Source organism: Triplophysa dalaica, chromosome 17 (genome assembly GCF_015846415.1).
Source record: "Triplophysa dalaica isolate WHDGS20190420 chromosome 17, ASM1584641v1, whole genome shotgun sequence".
Taxonomy (NCBI): Eukaryota; Metazoa; Chordata; class Actinopteri; order Cypriniformes; family Nemacheilidae; genus Triplophysa; species Triplophysa dalaica.
The window spans coordinates 7,312,363-7,328,040 of NC_079558.1; the positions used below are offsets into that span (position 1 = coordinate 7,312,363).

Consider the following 15,678-nt stretch of genomic DNA (forward strand, 5'->3'; position numbering starts at 1 on the left):
TTTACTATCAAACTGCCTTTCTTATCAGGACGAGTTGTGTTAAATTGTACAAGTTGTCTTTTTTACGAGTATTAAGTGTGTTAACTATTGAATTATACAGCTAGTCCCAGCCCTCGTTTCTGATTGGATACGAGGTGGTGTAATAGTGCTCCAATAGTTGCTCCATTTCAAATGTTTTCCTCATAGAATATTGTTTCATAAAGAGATGAAGCATGGCAAACTACATTAAAGGAACAGTCACCCAAAAATGAACGTTCTTCATCTTGTTCCAAATCTGATGAACATAAAGATATTTGGAAGAATGCTTTTAACCAACAGTTCTTGGCCACCATTGATTACCATAGTATGAAAAATTGCGTGTTGAACACATAAGAAGATATTTTGAAGAATGTATGAAAGCAAACCGTTCTGGGGCATTTTTGACTACCATTATCATTTTTCCTACTATAGTAGTCAATGGTGGGCAGAACTGTTTGGATGCTTAGCCAGAACTCTTTGGATGCAAGCATTCTTCCAAATAACTTTCTCTGTGTTCATCCGAACAAAAACATTGATACAGATTTGGAACAACTCAAATGTGAGTAAATGATGACAGAATTTCTATTTTTGGGTGAACTCTCCCTTTAAAGCTTGCAAGTCACTATTCATTACAGTGATTGATGGCATTATGTTATTTTTCCATGAATCAGTTATGAACAATATTTGGAGAAATGGCATCTCCTTAGTAGCACTATTGGACAAACAACACTCCCTCTTTGTCTTTGGACCACTGGCCCATTCAAGCTCATCAAAGTTTCAAGAGTCATTCAATCGAGCGCTGCGACCCATCCAGGGGAGCCCGTGTTGGCAGAGGAAATGGATACTGGGGCACCTGGGTCCAACTCCATCACTGAAGCCGTGTCAGGGGGAGTGACTGGAAAAAAGACAAGAGCACGGATAATTCAAATGTAATGCCAATATCGCACATTTATGTTAATTGATTGCAAAGATCTGTCTGTTATCTGAATTGTCTTTGCGTAGCTTCAAGATGAATCTGAAGGTCAAATGTGCTTCTTGCTCATTTGCCTTTATGATTTTTTATTTAACTTTTCCCTCAGGGAGGTTCGGAAAGGTTGAGCTGAGGTCACTGAGAGATCTCATTTTGCATTTAGCTTAATGCACCTGTCTGGGTGGTGAGTCTAACTTACATGTACATCAGATATGTCCGTTTTTTAGTTAGTAGTTAGAAGTATACAACTGTATGTTGGAGATCTTATAACTATCACAGCAGGTTAGCTGGATCTAAAGATTGGCTAATGTGTGGACATAAAAACTGAGGAGATTGCTGACTCTTCGTTGTTACATCTAGTGTAGGTAGTATAATAGAAACCTATTGTTTTGAAAACATCTCTCTGAATTCCAAGAACTGGTTTAACAGTATAATCTACACTGGGTTACTGTGTCTGCTCTTTTATCTGTGTGATGAGATCACAGACAGAGTTGATACAGGGATTAATGTTGAAGCACACACTATTAATAAATGAACCTCATGCATTAAATCTGACATTGTTCAATAATCCTTTAAACCGTCATGCCCAGGTATACAATAGTGAATTGTCCAAATAACAAACACAAGAGACTTCATCTTTCAGTGGTTGCCCCTTAAAATTGATTGAAAGTTTCTACCTGGCAAGTGGCGCATATAATGCATAAGTTATGAATTGCATATTGATATCTCCATCCATCTGATGAAAGTTGTTACGTTTGATGTCTTTGTGGTAGCATGAACAAAACCATTCCCAATTCAAGCAATTGGGAATAAACTTCATTTCACTGTCTCTGATGAGTACACCAAGAAACCTAATTACATCCTCCTTGGAACTGAGCTACGAAATTGAATTATCCTTACATGATTAACATTTGGGTATTATCGCAGAAGAACGATATCATGCACAGCACATGGTTTCCTCATCGATCCGAGCATCTTACTGCTGTTATGCATCAATTAGAGAAGTCAAGGCCATCTGAGAGAGGAGACGGAGTAGCTTCCCTGCTGAGCATTCAGAGAATGACTTTAAATGGATTACTGGGCTCATGATTGCATTAGACTGACCACACTGCAAAGAAACATCAAAAGTCTATTGCACATCTTTGCAGATCACCCACTGATGATCATAAATGTCTATTGACGTACAGTATAGTAAGTCATTCTCTTTCATAACAGTTGGATTATTGATTAACCTAATTTAAGTTTTTGCATTTTTTTTGCGCCTATGCCCAAAATTCTGTTTTAATGTCAATCTCTGTCTAGCCATCTAGGGATCAGGAAAAAGCACATGACAAATGAGCAGGCATCATAAAACTCAACGCAGATTGTCCTCCCGGCTCTCATTTTGCGTTCGTGGAATGTTGCAGGAAATATTGTTGGTAATAAAAGTGATATTGCTCTGATCTAAATTTATGTCAGCCATTATGTCTGGGTGGTATAGGGACACCCCATTGCCTGTTTTAGACCACTTCAATTGTTCAGCGGCAGAAAGATGTTCTAATAATGTTTATAGTGTTGCTCTGGTTATAATGGGACTCAACACTCAAAGGATGATATTTGGGTTAGTTGTCATTTAGCCATCGGCGGCCATGTTTGCAACGCATCTGGGCAGCTATTTTCATCATAGCGAGTAAACCGTCCCATCTTCTTGAATGGTGGAAGGCCGATATTTTTAAAATCGCAGGCAAAAATCACAATAAAATTGCATATTTCTGGTCAATGATTAAATCGTCAATTTTTATTGATTGACGATTGTATATTTTTACTGGAAGGCTGTGCTTTCTTTGCTAGATCTTTTCATATTGAGCGTTGCATCTTTCCTCATTTATTGTAATGGCACTGGTGCATCTTGTTAATATATATATTATCTTATCGCTCTAACTCTAGAATTTTTCTTTCTTAGTAACCTGATCATATGTGCACAATTGTGATCTTAAGTCACAAGGTAAGTGGATTTGAATTTATAACCCTCGTATTAATAACACAGGTCCAAGATTAGGCAATAAACATTCAGATAGGACATAAATTCACAACCTTGGCGTTGCTTTGTGAGTCGTGACATATAGCCTACCGCAAAGAAACCATGTTAGACTGACCAATCACAACACTAGAGTCTTAAGGTAAATAGGCAGTCTGAACATTTGAATGGCAAATGTCTTGCTGCATTGACTTTTAGACCATTTTCTTGCATTGGGTTCTGAGCTAGTCCACCATAAACCTGTTTTGCCAGTACTGGCTCATTTTTTAACAGTGTCTGCTTGTAACAACTTGCCAATTTTTTATGTTTGCAAGACATTTTAGTTAAATGGAGATTATTTTTATACTAGTTTCCTTTACTGTGTTACTGAGATTTGAGAGAGAAATACTCATTTGAAATTATTCTAAACTGGGTGAAAATCAAATTCAGGTGTTACTGGGGCAGGGCAGTCATGCATCTGTAACAGGCAAATTTATATTTAAATGTGATCTCCATTGTCACTAGCTTTATTTAAAGGTCCAGTGTGTAATTTTAAGGGGACCTATTGTCAGAATTACAATATAATATACATAACTACGTGTTTGTCTTCAGAGGTGTATAAAGACCTAACACAATTCAATGCTTTTATTGCCTTAGAATGAGCTATTTCTATCTACATACTCTGCGGGTCCCATTGCATGGAATTCATCATGTTGTTTCTACAGCACCTCTAAACTGACCTACTGCTCTACAGAGCATGTTTCATAAACACGTTATCTACTTCGGCAAAGAAGCGAAAATGTGATGACATCTTAGTCCTGTGTCAGCCACTGTAGTGCTTCGAAAGGGTGGGGTGGATGCCGCTAGATGTCATACACTGGACCTTTAATGTCTGTATGAAAGAATACTGTTATCAAATATTTAGTTCAAAGTCATTTTAATCTTTCATGTATCACCTCTGTGTATATGCGTAAAGATACTTTGGCACAATTAATGCCACAATAACATCTTGCATTGAAATTTTATGTGCCCCGTCAATATGAATGAGCACGATTCATCTGTTCCCAAGGAACCTTCATCATACAATTTAAAGTGTGGCCTGAGTCAATTTCATGAGACAGAATTCAGGTGACATTTTTCTTCATTCCCCTCAGCAGGCAAAAGCACAGGAGTATTTGATAAATGTAGCACAGGTTTTTAGCACAGTTCTACCCCTTGTGCCGTCTCTAGCTCCTGGAAAGGTGCTACAGAGACAAACAGCAGCTCTTAAACCTCCTCTCCTCTACTATTTATGAGGTTTACTTGTCCAATATATATAATACATATATCTCAACTATATAATAATCGCCAAACGGATGCCAACAGGGTCATTTTCACCTTTAGAATTACACAGCATGTTTCATGATGTAATCCTAGTCTTCAATTTCCTGAAAAGTTCTGTGTGGCATTGTTCCAGAAATGAGGCACTCCTCCATGCTTCAGATTCTTACGAGTAACATTTCCTGATATTGCTAGTCCCTTCCCCCATTCAAATCTGTCTTTTTCCTTTCGTTGCATCTGAATTTCTCAATCGCTCTGCGTGCTCATCGGAGAACACAGCTCTTTTGTTTCAAAAAAATCTCACCCGTTGTTCCCCCTGGGGTTGAACTTTGTGATATTCTAATTGCTTTCCACTATTTTCAGCAACTTCCACTTCCCACCCCCGATTCCTCGTTCCTTCTCTCACCACCCCCTCCCTGGCCTTTTGCAAGAAGGTGGGCAGAAATAGCGCATGTTGCTTGTATCTACAGTGTGCTTTTCTGGACAGAATAATGAGACGCCGTTGATGAGAACAGATTACGGTTTATGACCCTACTGCGTCAGGCCTCCCATGACCAGTCATCTGATGGGTCACCAGTATGCAGAAAGACCGCATTTGACTTTAATGGATTATTGATGATGACGTCATTTGTATCAGCTGTGTGAATAAATAAAGAGGCAACCAAAGACAGGCAAATTGAGTGTGTATGTGTTTGTATGCTTAAACTGCATTACACCGCTATTGATAATCTGGTTACATAGACATGACATGTCATTGGACTCCCCGGGCGGGAGACAGTCAATCCCTTTAGTGGCAAGAGGGGCAGGGAGACTCAGGAGGAGGTGTTAATTTTGGCGCATGCTGTAAAACCGTACAGTCCAAGCGTTGACTACGGAGACCTGTTGCGAGCTGCTGCCAAGCACTGACCCCATTAACATTTCTTCTTTATGAGCAGTTGCCAACCTGGCTGTGATCTGCATTCGATTTGGCATCCGTACACGGAGGCTAATCAAATCTTGTTCCTTTACATTAAAGCTTTAAAGGCTGACCTGCTGATACGCAAAAAACTGTTTGTTCTCATTTGGGTCCTCCTGTGGTTTCGGTTTCTGGCTTGTTTTTGGTACATACCGGGCCCATGGGGTGTCGCGCTTTGAGCCATCCCTGAACCCAGGATTGAAAAATAACCACAAGAGTGCACATGGGCCCATTAAACACCCCTTCCCATTTTTCATGGCACAACAACGGGAGCAGCTGTGCGCTCGCACTCGCAGACATATCCATCAGCAACATGTGATAATGGCCGCAGCGATTGCCAAACTACGCACGGAGAGGGTGGACAGCCAGGGGCAGGAGAGAAAGATGATCTTATTAAGTGTCAATGCGGTACGGTTGGTGGCTGACACATTCTGGGAATGGCTTGCGTTGTGTCCTTGCTGAGTGATAGCAATAATCATAAGGATGGCAACAACATGAACGGCAGATGAGCAGACCGCAAGAAAATAACCCGAGCATTCCAGCCAGAGAGGAAAATTAAAAGGCAGAAATGCGTGTTACCTGTATGTTGCTGTATTAACATTCCTCACTTTCGATATACACTGACTTTCTTTCAGTCAAGTCACTTCTTTGAACTCCGATTTAATTTCAGTTCTTCTTTCTCAGAAACGTATCAAATAAACCCAACAAAAGTATGTTGTACAACTCTTTTTTATTTCCTGTAAAACAGTCTTTGGTGATCTGATATAATGGCAATAAGAGGAAAGGTTATTGTTAGCCTGTACTGGTAGTATTATCACAAAGTCCCAAAACTCAAGCAGACTTTTTCCGCTGTGCCTTTTAATCTTTAACAATCCTCAAGAAAACATAAGGGGAACATAGATAAATGGCGGTGAGCATCCTTTCATCATACAACACTACCCTCACCTTCAGGAGGTATGGGCAATAACAGCGGTATGGATGTGACATTTTCAGTCAAAGCCATAGACTGTATAAAATATGGACGTAGTGTCAGTGAGGTCACCCGTAGGTTTCTGAGGAGCTGTTTTGCACCTTTGAAGCTTTCCTGTAGCTCAGTGGTAAGAGCATTAAGTTAACAACGCAAGGTTGTGGGTTTGATCCCAGGGGATTGCATATACATAAGTACAAAATGTATAGGATAATGCAATGTAAGTCGCTTTGGATAAAAGTGTCTTCCAAAGGCGTAAATGTGAATGTAAAGTGGGCAGAGCCGGCCATCGCCATCTTAGCAGCACACCACTCTTGGATAATTGAAAATGGGTAAAGAGGCGGACATGGTTGGAGCGGAGGCGCTTGCTGGCTGAAACCACTTGTCACTCAAGTGGCCAAGAACCTTATTTGCAGAATTTAAAGGCTTAATATAAGTTAAACGGGTAAGTAAAAAATTCAACCTCCTCACAGTTGTCATGAACGGTAAAATGAGCTATATAGAGCAAAATATTTTTTGTACCAGGCTGTTAATGCTATTTCTGCTTTAAAGTTGCCCAGAGAGATTTCTGAGATTCTGCTGTCTTTTGGAGCCAGTCTCTAGCGGCTAGTCGATGAATTGCCGTTTAAGTCACTTCCGTGTTGGCTTCACGAGAGAGATGGCAAGGTTGCCCCTTGGTCAAAACTTTAAATATATTGAACCCCCCGGATGGAGGGCCGCCGCACAACTGGGGGCCATTTTTTAGTCCTATCCAGCCCTGTATTGAACTATCTGTTTATATTTGACTAAACCCCTGATGATAAGAGTCCAGACATCAGAAAATGTTGTGTCCATATGCACAAATTTTCTATTTTAAAAGGAAAATTAATATGTTATGGATGTGACAAAACAGACACGTTTTTTGAGACAACATACTTTGTAGGATTTCTGTAAATTAAAATGTGTACACCAGAGACTAATATACCCAACAAATGGAGAGAACGTAAAATAGTTTTTATATTTTCAACAACATAAAAAATCAAGTGTGTATTTAAACCACCTAATATGACCTATCAGCATGGTGAAAACTTGAGTTTTCAATCTTAAGGTTGACATTTGCTTGGAATTACCAAAATGCCATATGATACAACCTCTTACACTACCTCCACATAGCAAATCTAGTCATCCCATAATTACATGACGTAAAAACGGGAGCGTTGCTCACCTCCCCATGATCCTTCAGAGCCTACTGGAAAAGGGAATGAGCAGATACCCATGAGACTGGAATTCACGGTTGCTAGGAAACGTGACGGAACATGAATATCACACGCCAGAAAGCTCAGCACGGCGGTAAATAGTTCCCCAAGATGAGATGCACGAGTATCTCCCTCGATACCGTGAGCCGCTCACGCCTCATTGGCCTCCATCACAGTCGCTTCTCATTTGTTTGCATTGTGAATGAGCTTTTGCTCATTCCTCCAACTCCCTGTTACCTACACTTGATTACTTCAAAGGCTCCAGCACCATTTATGCACAGTCTGCTTACAATGAAACACTGTGTTTGTATTTCAGGCCTGCAGCTACATAAGCTGTTAAATATCCAACGTGGGGAACCCTGGCAATATTTCAACAACCCCTTTTAAGGAGGTGTTATAAGGAGACTACAGTGAGTGTCCTGCTTGTGAGGTGGAACAGATTTGGCCTGCTGTAGGTCTCATCAGAGGCATCTCTCTAGACAGGGCTGTACCAGGAATGGAGCCTCTCATATAAATTTATGTTAAGACATTGTATACTACACTTAATAGTTGCAATCTTTTTTGCAAACTATAGTTTTGGAAATTTCTAATATTGTACACATCATTTTAAACTGTAGACACAAGAACAAATCGTAAAAACCTAATTTAAGTGACAAGTTCAACCAACAATGAAAATTCTGTCATCATTAAATCACCCGTCTTGTCATTTTAAACCTATATGACTGACTTTCTTCTGCAGAACAGAAAAGATATTTTGGAAGAAAGTTGTTAACCGAACAGCATTGGACCCCATTCACTTTTATTGTATGGATACAAAACCAACGCAGGTGAATAGGGGCCAGTAAGCAACATTCTTCAAAATATCTTCTTTTGTGTTCTGCAGAAGAAAGTCATTAAGGTTTGAAAAGACAAGAGGGTGAGTAAATGGCAGACTTTTTATATTTGGGTGATCTAGTCAGTCCGTTTTATTACACTATGCCATTTACACTGAAATTACAGTCAAATAACAACTTTTGCAACAATGAAACAGTATGTAGGCAGCATCAAGGTACTGAAGATCTTGATGATAAGTACTTTATAATGGTTACAGTGATGCTTACTATTTTAAAAGAAGGCAGGGGAAAGCATCTTTTTGGGTAAATTGGTAATTTTATTGGAAAACAAATATACAACTTGGAATGGATTCTGAGGCATGGCTTTTTTAAGCAGTTAAAAAAGAAAAAAAAAAGTGACCAATTAAAAATCTTAAGAACAAAACAAATACAAAAAGATTAGAGTGTATGAGTAGCTGGCGATAAACCCGTTAGTATTTAATTCAATGGTGTTGCAATAGTGCAATGCTGAAGACTTTTCCCATTTCTAGTCTCAGTCCATTGTCCATGCAGAGTTGCTCCTCCACATAAAACAAAAAGAGGAAAAAAATCATGCCAAAATTGTTGAAATGACGCCACTCTTAGTCAGCTGGACCCTAGATGTCATCGCTTTTCAGGTCGGCAGCCAGAAAAACAGAGGGGGGAAAGGGAGCCTGTGTGTAGTAGCCGATATCTGTGCCTATATCACCTGGTCCCATAGCTGCTGCTACCAACAGATTGTTTACAATGAATGGGAGTTGGGGAAGGCATGAGCACTCAAATCTTATAGTATACATGCAGATTCTTTGGACAGCAGGAGAGGATGGGGAAATTAAAATGAAACATTTTACAGAAATTACAAACGAGAAAAGGCAGATAATTTTTATACAAGAAATTCTGTACAAGGCCTTCACTTCGCTGTCATCATCTGTACAAATTCTGTAAAAAAAAAGAGAAAAGGGGGATTTTTTTAGCATCATTGTCAGGTGATGTTAGCATTGCACAGACTGAATGAATTAAGCAGTTCACCTTCATAGTTGACCTGACCATCTCCATCAATGTCTGCTTCTCTAATCATTTCATCCACCTCCTCGTCTGTTAGCTTCTCTCCCAAGTTTGTCATAACATGGCGCAGCTCAGCAGCACTAATATATCCATTCCCATCCTGACCAAAACCAGCCAAATTTATTAGATCTCAGAATTTCACAAGCAAAGTGACAGGTTAACTCATTTTAAATGAAAAAATAAACAGTTCTGTACTGTAAACAGCACAGAAATCTTACCTTATCGAAGACACGGAAAGCTTCTCTGATCTCCTCCTCGCTGTCAGTGTCTTTCATCTTCCTTGCCATCATCGTCAGAAACTCAGGGAAGTCTATTGTTCCATTTCCTGATTAAGGGGCAATAGAGATCAGACAAAGTGCACAGATAAGAGAGGGATAAAGTGATTGAGCTGTGAAAAAAAGCATTCCAGGCGAATGGTTTTAGGTCACGCACAAACAGGACTCCAAAAAAGTTAACGCATGGTGATGGCTAATGTAGCAGCAAAAATGTGTCCTCACCATCTGCATCCACCTCATTGATCATATCCTGCAGCTCTGCCTCTGTAGGGTTCTGGCCAAGGGAGCGCATGACTGTGCCCAGCTCTTTGGTTGTGATTGTACCATCACCATCTTTGTCAAATAGCGAGAAAGCCTCTTTGAACTCTGGAATGAGAGGAGAAAAATCTGTGAATTAATATCTTTATTGTGGTTAAGTGTACTTTGGTAAACCTACTCGTCAACAATAACTCCCATATCTCCAAGTGTACTAATGGGAAATGGCAAACTCCTATGTTATGTCAAGCTTTTGGCATCAAGATTCCACGTGGCTCAGAACATACTTCATATCTAAAAAAGGTCTCCAAATCTATAGCTTTTAAAAGTCCACATTTTAACTGCGGCTTGGTAACAGACAAAAACGCATTCAAGCACACAAACAATTCAGACCAATTGTATTTATTTGTGCTAAAGCCATTTAGCAGTACTGCTTAAATGCACATTAAATCAATTCTGGTGACTAACAGTTAAATGTCAGTCACGTGCCTGCAAAGCGACAGCTTTCACTTTGTGTGGATGCTCAAAGTGCCTTCTAGATAAAAAAAAAAGAAAAGGTACAGCAAGCATTAGGCAGTCCTATCAATTCCAAACTGTGTAACATTCCACTGTTAAATTCTGAGAAGTGATCCTCGCAGGTCAAGTTAGGCCAAACCCATAGTGACAAGTGAGACTGTGTTTTATGCATTTGCCCACTGGTCAAAAAAACTCAAGGACAATTGAAGCTGTGACATCCAAGCTCCCCTCTCAGCAAACAATGCCCATTCAACAGAGCCGTGACATCATCCAGATGAATGGATTGATTTCAGATGAACCAATTCAAATATTACTTTGATATGCCAAGAGAAATGCACAACCAGCTTAAACTTAACAGAAAAGCATGAGCAGATGTACAGAATATTATTTAAAGATCATCAAACGAAAGCTTTTGAGTTAATGCATTGAGGTGTTCATAATACAGCCTTGCATGTCCAACAGTAGAAGTTATTTGAGCCAAGCCACTTATTTCAGTGTAGATTCAAAGAGCTGATACCATCGTCTGGTTGGCACAACCCATCCATGCACATAGGCTGCTTACAAGCACAGGCAGATTCGACTTGGAGCCCACCTTAAAAGGCAACAAACGCAACGATTCCCCACCATGATACGAAGAGCAGGCAGTACATGGAGACTATTGAATACTGCCATGTGCCAATCTCTGAATCTCTGAGGGTGTGTGAGAGTGAGGGTGTGCTTGTGTGCGTGCGTAAAAAAATCTTACCAGCAATTTGCTCCTCTGTTAGTTGATCGGCCTGGAAATGAGAAGACATCATAAGCAATTATATTACTATACCATGCCTCTTAATAGCAACTGAAAATACTCGCATAGAATACAATGCATGCAGTACACGTGTTCTGGTGCACTGACACCAATGACTAGCAACTCGTTTGAGATCGCGCCAAACAAAGACCTCAAATTCCCTCCCTCTCCACATATTAATAAAGTCCTTCCATAGCGACGACAGACACTCCTAACAACCGCACCTCATCGACCCACTTTACATATTCACAGTATGTAGAAAAACTATCCTTTAGTGATACTATAGACCGTCTTCTCACATATTAATAATAGCCAACAATATAAACCTGGCTGTTATAACCCTGCATCGAGTAAGTTACCCTAGCGAGAAAATCCTGCATGTGGCGTAGAGCTTCCGGAACATACACATCTATTCACAGCGTTTAAAGTATAGAGACTTAAAAATGAAAAGACACCGGTGTGATGGTTCCCATCAAGATCCTTTTAACCGCGTCGATTAAAGGAAATCAGAATAAATAAATCCACAACGACTTTATGCAAATAAACAAAACCCGAAAGAAACCAATTAACGTTACCTTTTATGGTTTAACAGGCTACTTTTCTTAACGAAGCCTGTTGTGGTAACGGACAACTCACATGTGATGTTAAACTGTTGCCCAGCCGACTAAACTAAACCAACTAGGATACTTCGACTTAAACAGGTTTCAAGGAGAAATAAACCATGTCTGAATGAAGGACTGCGAACTAAATAGCGTTTCGTATTAATGTATTGGGCTGAAAAATGAACGTTATGCATTATGCAACATCAACAGCTGATGCTGAGCGACACTTCAGCTCTGAATTTCTTAGTTTTAGCCCATGATATAAATACAGTCAAGTAGATTATCGAATGAATACAGGAAACCCCGAAGAAACAGGATCCCTGAAAGCGATGCGACGCTGCGGATACATTTCCTCATTCACGCCATTCACTGTAGCGGTAAATTTGGCGGCATATTACAGCAACAACTACAGAAGTGTCTGAATGCATTTCCTGCTCGGGTTTCTCTCATTCGAATATACGTTTACTTCGGACCTTGATTCACTAACAGACGCCCATCGTTAATTGCAAACGAATTAAAAAATATATTAGCGTGGACTCACCATTTTCTTCTGTGTCTAAGTCTGTCTCCCTCAGTCTCCGTGAGAGAATCACAAATGGTTGTCTGTCTGAATATTGGTATAGACCCGCCTTAACGGTCGTACATAAACACCTCCCATCTTCCTGTATTCATCCGCCAACCGCGCTGCATTCTGCCTGTAGGTGCGTCAGAAATACTGCAATATAGGCACTTCAGATCAAACTGATTTTCAGCTAAGAATTATGCGTCACAATCGCTGACAAATAAGTAGTCTTTTATTTTCCAAACGGCGTATCTAAACGAAAAAATATAGGGGGACTATCTGACGTCGGAGGTGTATGAGTTAAGAGTTTCTGCTGTGCGGCTCACTCTGATTGGTTAGTTTGTACCTGCAATGCGTCACTCCCTGGTCACACAGTGTAGAGTTTGGACGGCCATAAATGCCATGCAACTGAGCAGAAAAAGGGAATCACCTGAGCTTTTGCTTCCTTTAGCGGCATGATGATTATGTTAAAGTCCATTGTTATTTCATGTTTTGATTATTGCTTTTTCCTTGTGAAGCTTTATTTAAATTTTCTTGGAAATTGCAAGTTGATGCCAGATGTACTCATCTCTCTAAATAGCTCCATCTTCTTAAGAAAATGCACAGAATGTTTCATAAATGTATTAACCAATGAAATCTGTGCAATGTATTGAGTTATTAAATTAAAAATAACACAATGAATAGGAAGAGCCATTCAACAAATTGCTTTACAGTGACGTCAAGTGCATTTATGACCCACTGAGAACCGTGATAAAGAAAAGTTGAAATCACAAAACTTCAGGTACAAAGGCACTGAGAGTAGTAATACCGTCAACCAGACACTGGCTTGTTCATCAAGGCCTACTGGAGCTCATGCCCAGCTTCTCAATGCTTGACTGCATCAGCTCCCCCTCGCAGGCCACCTGTCTCTGGATATGTCCCAGGTTTGAGGGTTTTGAAGGGCTGAGAAGAAGACAGAATGTTGCTGAGTTGCAGGAGCAACTGAGATTATCATCAGAGTCAGTAAACCGTCCTCAGTACATTGTGAAAGCAATAAATATGTCATCTTTTCTGTTGGGTCATAAGGTTCATCGTTTACCCTATATGTTTTCCATGCATCACTGAGGAGAGCATAAAGCTTCCTTTTAAGACAACAGGTTTGTCTGAAAGAGTGCTGCAATAACTTGGGTGGTTCCTGCATACTTGCCGTCCCGAGCTTGTAAAACCAGGGGAAAGAGTGAATCATACATTGCTTATGCCCACAACACATGCAACATGTGTGCTGACTCCTTTCATGTTACCTAAGAGTTTCCACTCGGTCTGGAGGCCGAAAGAGTGTATGGTATCTTGAAACACAGAAACGCCTTTAAGATTTAATCCACCTTCCCAGGCCCACACAACAAACAAACTTTTGATGTCATTTCATGTGAATTGTCAAATACGTATAATTTGCTTGAGGCAAAGACAGCATTTTTGTGTGCGTATGTGTCTGTGTGAATACCACTTCTTGAACTGAAGGTATTATTTCTGTTATTTTAGTGGAGACACCCTGGTTTCATTTCATCTGAAATTTTAGTAAAATGACTACTAGAAAACAAGATATACTAGTCTTGCTTTTCACTATGCCACAAATGTTGGTAATAAGATACCAGTGTCTGTGAATGGGTAATTGGGGACAAATAAAGCCATGTGAGACACAGATGGTTGATAATCGCTAGTATAAAGAGCCTCTGACCACACTCTAAGAGAGCACCATGAAACTGTAAACCTTTTCATTTTTAATGCACATCAGGCTTTGTGCTGTGTACTAGACATTGCAACACCGGTTTCTAATTTCCCAACATAGCCCTATGAGCGGTTGCATGCATGTGCATGTCTGCAAATGTCTGTTCATATTGACAAAGCAGTATAAAGAAAAAAGCATGTTTGATTGTCCTTTGCTTTTCCGATCTTTTTTATGACAAGCAGAATCATTGTTGTAAATTGAAGGTCGCAGCTATTGATGTTAAGCAAAAAAAATGCAAATGCATACGTTGTACTCTGGACTTGTAACCAAACTAACATCGGCTCTGTCCTTCAGGAATAGGCGTAGGATGCCTCAGATTAGGCTCCTGTTAAATTGATCAGCTGACATTATGAGTCAAATGCTAATAACATTGATTTTGTTTACAGATGTGTCAATGGCATTCAAAGTGGCTTGACTTGTAACAGACAAGCTCTGGATCTTTGGCAGTTAATCCGATATAGAAAAAAAGGATTTGCATTATATGCACCAGCTCTGTTGGATTTCTCAATGGAACAATAAACCAATCAATGTTACAGGAAAAGAAAAGGAGTATTTTAAAGGCTTTTTAATATCATTTGAGTGATGCGAGCTTAATAATGGATGCCTTTTTTTGGCGAGAGGTTTGGCTGAATTTAATCTTCTTAATTCAAATCAATATATGCACTGTATTAAACAATGTAATCTTTTTAGGGGCACAAATTTAAATCCACACTGTCTCACAAATGTATTAAGGGGGGGATTTAACAAATTGCCTAAATGCATATACATTAAATCATTGTTATTAAAAACAATGAATTTGATCCAAAAATATTACTGCAAAATCATCATTAGGTTTGATTTAGTTGCACTGATTTTCTATCCGCAAAGAACATAAATTGTTACATCATTTTTATTACCTTTACCAGATATGCAGGTATGAATTGCGGTAAAGATAAAACATAAGAGATAGCTTTTATTGCAGAAAATAAAATGAACATAGAGGGTTAAAGTACAAACGGATAAAGCAAGCAGCACTAAAGACTCTTCATGGTGATGTGTTGTAGTTACAGGAAGGTTGTGATAAAGATGGTAAATAATTAAAAAAATAAGCCTACATACAGTCGTGATGAATAGTGACAAAGTGAAACAACAGCAATGTGAAAGATTAACAGTATGACAAGACACATGAATACTTTGATAAAAATCCAGGTTATCACATAACATTTGATAAAAAAAGTGCAAATATGAATGTTCTATTGCTTAAAAGTAAATATGAACGTGTTTTCTGTGAGATGTTGTAAAATGCAATCTGTAACTCAAGTACAGCTGGGGCTTAAGTTTCACATGCAGTACAGCATTAATTTTTGAACACGTATTTAGTGAGACCTACTTGACATCACAAAACTCTACGGATAATTAACACACGGTAAAAAAGAGACAGCTATACAATAAAGACAAACTCTTTGTTTAGCCTGCTGTCACTCATTATTAGACACTTTTTGTGTACTTGTTTATTAACATAATCACAAAAATATGCAGATGTTTATGATAAATATACCATTA

The 15,678-nt window shown here is 39.3% G+C and overlaps 1 protein-coding gene across 2 annotated transcripts; it reads right to left on the reverse strand.

The window, feature by feature from the left end:
• Positions 1 to 8,590: 8,590 nt before the first annotated feature.
• On the reverse strand, positions 8,591 to 12,467 carry calm2b (calmodulin 2b, (phosphorylase kinase, delta)). 2 transcript variants are annotated; one of them, XM_056771338.1, is made up of 6 exons: positions 12,351 to 12,467; positions 11,169 to 11,199; positions 9,875 to 10,018; positions 9,596 to 9,702; positions 9,342 to 9,477; positions 8,591 to 9,251 (listed from the first exon to the last, which is right to left on the reverse strand). In XM_056771338.1, the coding sequence occupies exons 1-6, from the start codon at positions 12,351 to 12,353 to the stop codon at positions 9,223 to 9,225; spliced, it is 450 nt and encodes a 149-aa protein (XP_056627316.1). In that variant the 5' UTR covers positions 12,354 to 12,467; the 3' UTR covers positions 8,591 to 9,222. The 2 variants fall into 2 exon arrangements, with proteins under 2 accessions (XP_056627316.1, XP_056627315.1); XM_056771337.1 differs by lacking the exon at positions 12,351 to 12,467 and having other exon boundaries at positions 11,169 to 11,232.
• Positions 12,468 to 15,678: the final 3,211 nt, after the last annotated feature.

What these genes read in the sequence shown, in the direction of transcription:
- calm2b (XM_056771337.1), bottom strand. Translation starts at nt 11,220, where the DNA reads ATGATGTCTTCTCATTTCCAGGCCGATCAACTAACAGAGGAGCAAATT. An exon ending in AACAGAGGAGCAAATTGCTG is followed by an intron (nt 10,019 to 11,168) that starts GTAAGATTTTTT and finishes CTCTCATTCCAG; the next exon opens with AGTTCAAAGAGGCTTTCTCG. An exon ending in CTTTCCGTGTCTTCGATAAG is followed by an intron (nt 9,478 to 9,595) that starts GTAAGATTTCTG and finishes GGTTTTGGTCAG; the next exon opens with GATGGGAATGGATATATTAG.